The sequence below is a fragment of the Pinus tabuliformis genome, chromosome 2_2, assembly GCF_031772625.1.
Source record: "Pinus tabuliformis cultivar Carrire ecotype Pingquan chromosome 2_2, CPIR1, whole genome shotgun sequence".
Lineage (NCBI taxonomy): Eukaryota > Viridiplantae > Streptophyta > Pinopsida > Pinales > Pinaceae > Pinus > Pinus tabuliformis.
The window spans coordinates 342,247,057-342,248,557 of NC_142300.1; the positions used below are offsets into that span (position 1 = coordinate 342,247,057).

General features: G+C 40.4%; 1 protein-coding gene across 1 annotated transcript; it reads left to right on the top strand.

Moving 5' to 3' along the window:
* Positions 1-443: 443 nt before the first annotated feature.
* Positions 444-1,205, top strand: LOC149192671 (UBP1-associated proteins 1A-like). The gene has a single exon (XM_089407037.1). It carries the CDS (start codon positions 444-446, stop codon positions 1,203-1,205), a length of 762 nt encoding a protein of 253 aa, XP_089263163.1.
* Positions 1,206-1,501: the final 296 nt, after the last annotated feature.

The window sequence follows — 1,501 nt, forward strand, 5'->3', positions numbered from 1 at the left end:
TCTTAATCAAATTCAAAGTAATATTTCATGGAAATTAAAAATGTAACTTGTGTTTTTAGTAATATATTTATTTAAAAGAAATATTCAAAATTATTTAGTAATTATATATATATATATATATATATATATATATATGAAATTTTGAGTCCAAAAAATGAGGGTTTAACATTACTGTGCGTAAGTTGATTAGAGTAATGAAGTGTTGTCAAGGAGGTTAGGTCGATTCGAGTAAAATAATTATCATGTTTTATACATAAATACCAATTGTTCTCGATCATCTCCGTTTATGAAAAGGTGCATCCCTTCAAATAAATATGAATGCATTTATATTTACATCTATGGAACCCTAATTAATAGGGTTGTTTCAAAATCTGGAATATTAGGCACAGCAAATCGAGGAAGGCAGTCGATTGTCGCCGGAAGAAAAGAAGAAAATAAACAAGATGGAGCCGTCGCCGAAGAAGCAAAAGACAGAAGAGAATGAGAAGGCAGACTTGACGGTGGAAGATACATGCAAGATTTTGGAAGCCTTCAGCCGCGAGCAACTGATGGAGGTTGTGCAGGAGGCGGCAACGAAGCACAGCAACGTTCTCGACCTGGTGCGATCAATAGCCGACGAGAACCCCGAGCAGAGAAAGCTCTTCGTGCGGGGCCTCCACTGGGATACGAATACAGAGTCGCTTATGGCATTCTTCTCGCAGTTCGGGGAATTGGAGGAAGGATTTGTGATCCTTGACAAGAGAACTCGGAAGAGCAAAGGCTACGGCTTCGTCACCTTTAAGCACATTGACGGTGCCCTCAAAGCCCTGGAGGAGCCAAACAAGGAGATCGACGGCCGTATGACCGTCACCAATTTGGCATCCGCCGGTTCCGACCGTTCCCTGCCGCGCGCCGAACGCTACGATCGAAGGACTCCTATGCGCAACGATTTGAATCATCATGGGTTGCCACAACCGAGCCCTAGCGGTGTCTATCCTGGTGGTCATCTGAATAATCATCAGGGCGTGAATCAACCGATGTTCTTTTCTGGTGGGCCTATATTGCAAGCCCCGCAGTCGGGCATCGGTGGTTTTGGAGGGCAGGCTTTGTATGGCGCTCCACAATTTTGGGGTTTTGGTGAGAGTGATGCAACAGGTGTGGTTGGGTCTACAAACGTTGCTTACCGGGCCACATTGGATGGCCCGCCCCAACAGCGTTTAGGTTAAATTATTATCGTAAATAACCAATTTTTATGTCTAATAAATTGACATAAAAATGATATGGTACAGTATTGATCCTCCACCTTATGCTCTAAAAATTACTTCATACATCATTTTAATTCAAATACCACATCAAGATAATTGAATGTCTGGTAAAAAAATTATTTCTAGTTATTGTTTCCATACTATGGTTGTTTAAATTAATTCATTTCAGTATAGGGCTTTAAAATATAATTCGAGTATATAACTTTAAAATCTCAGTTTTGGTCTGATAGAGGATGCTCAAATGTCATTATTGACAA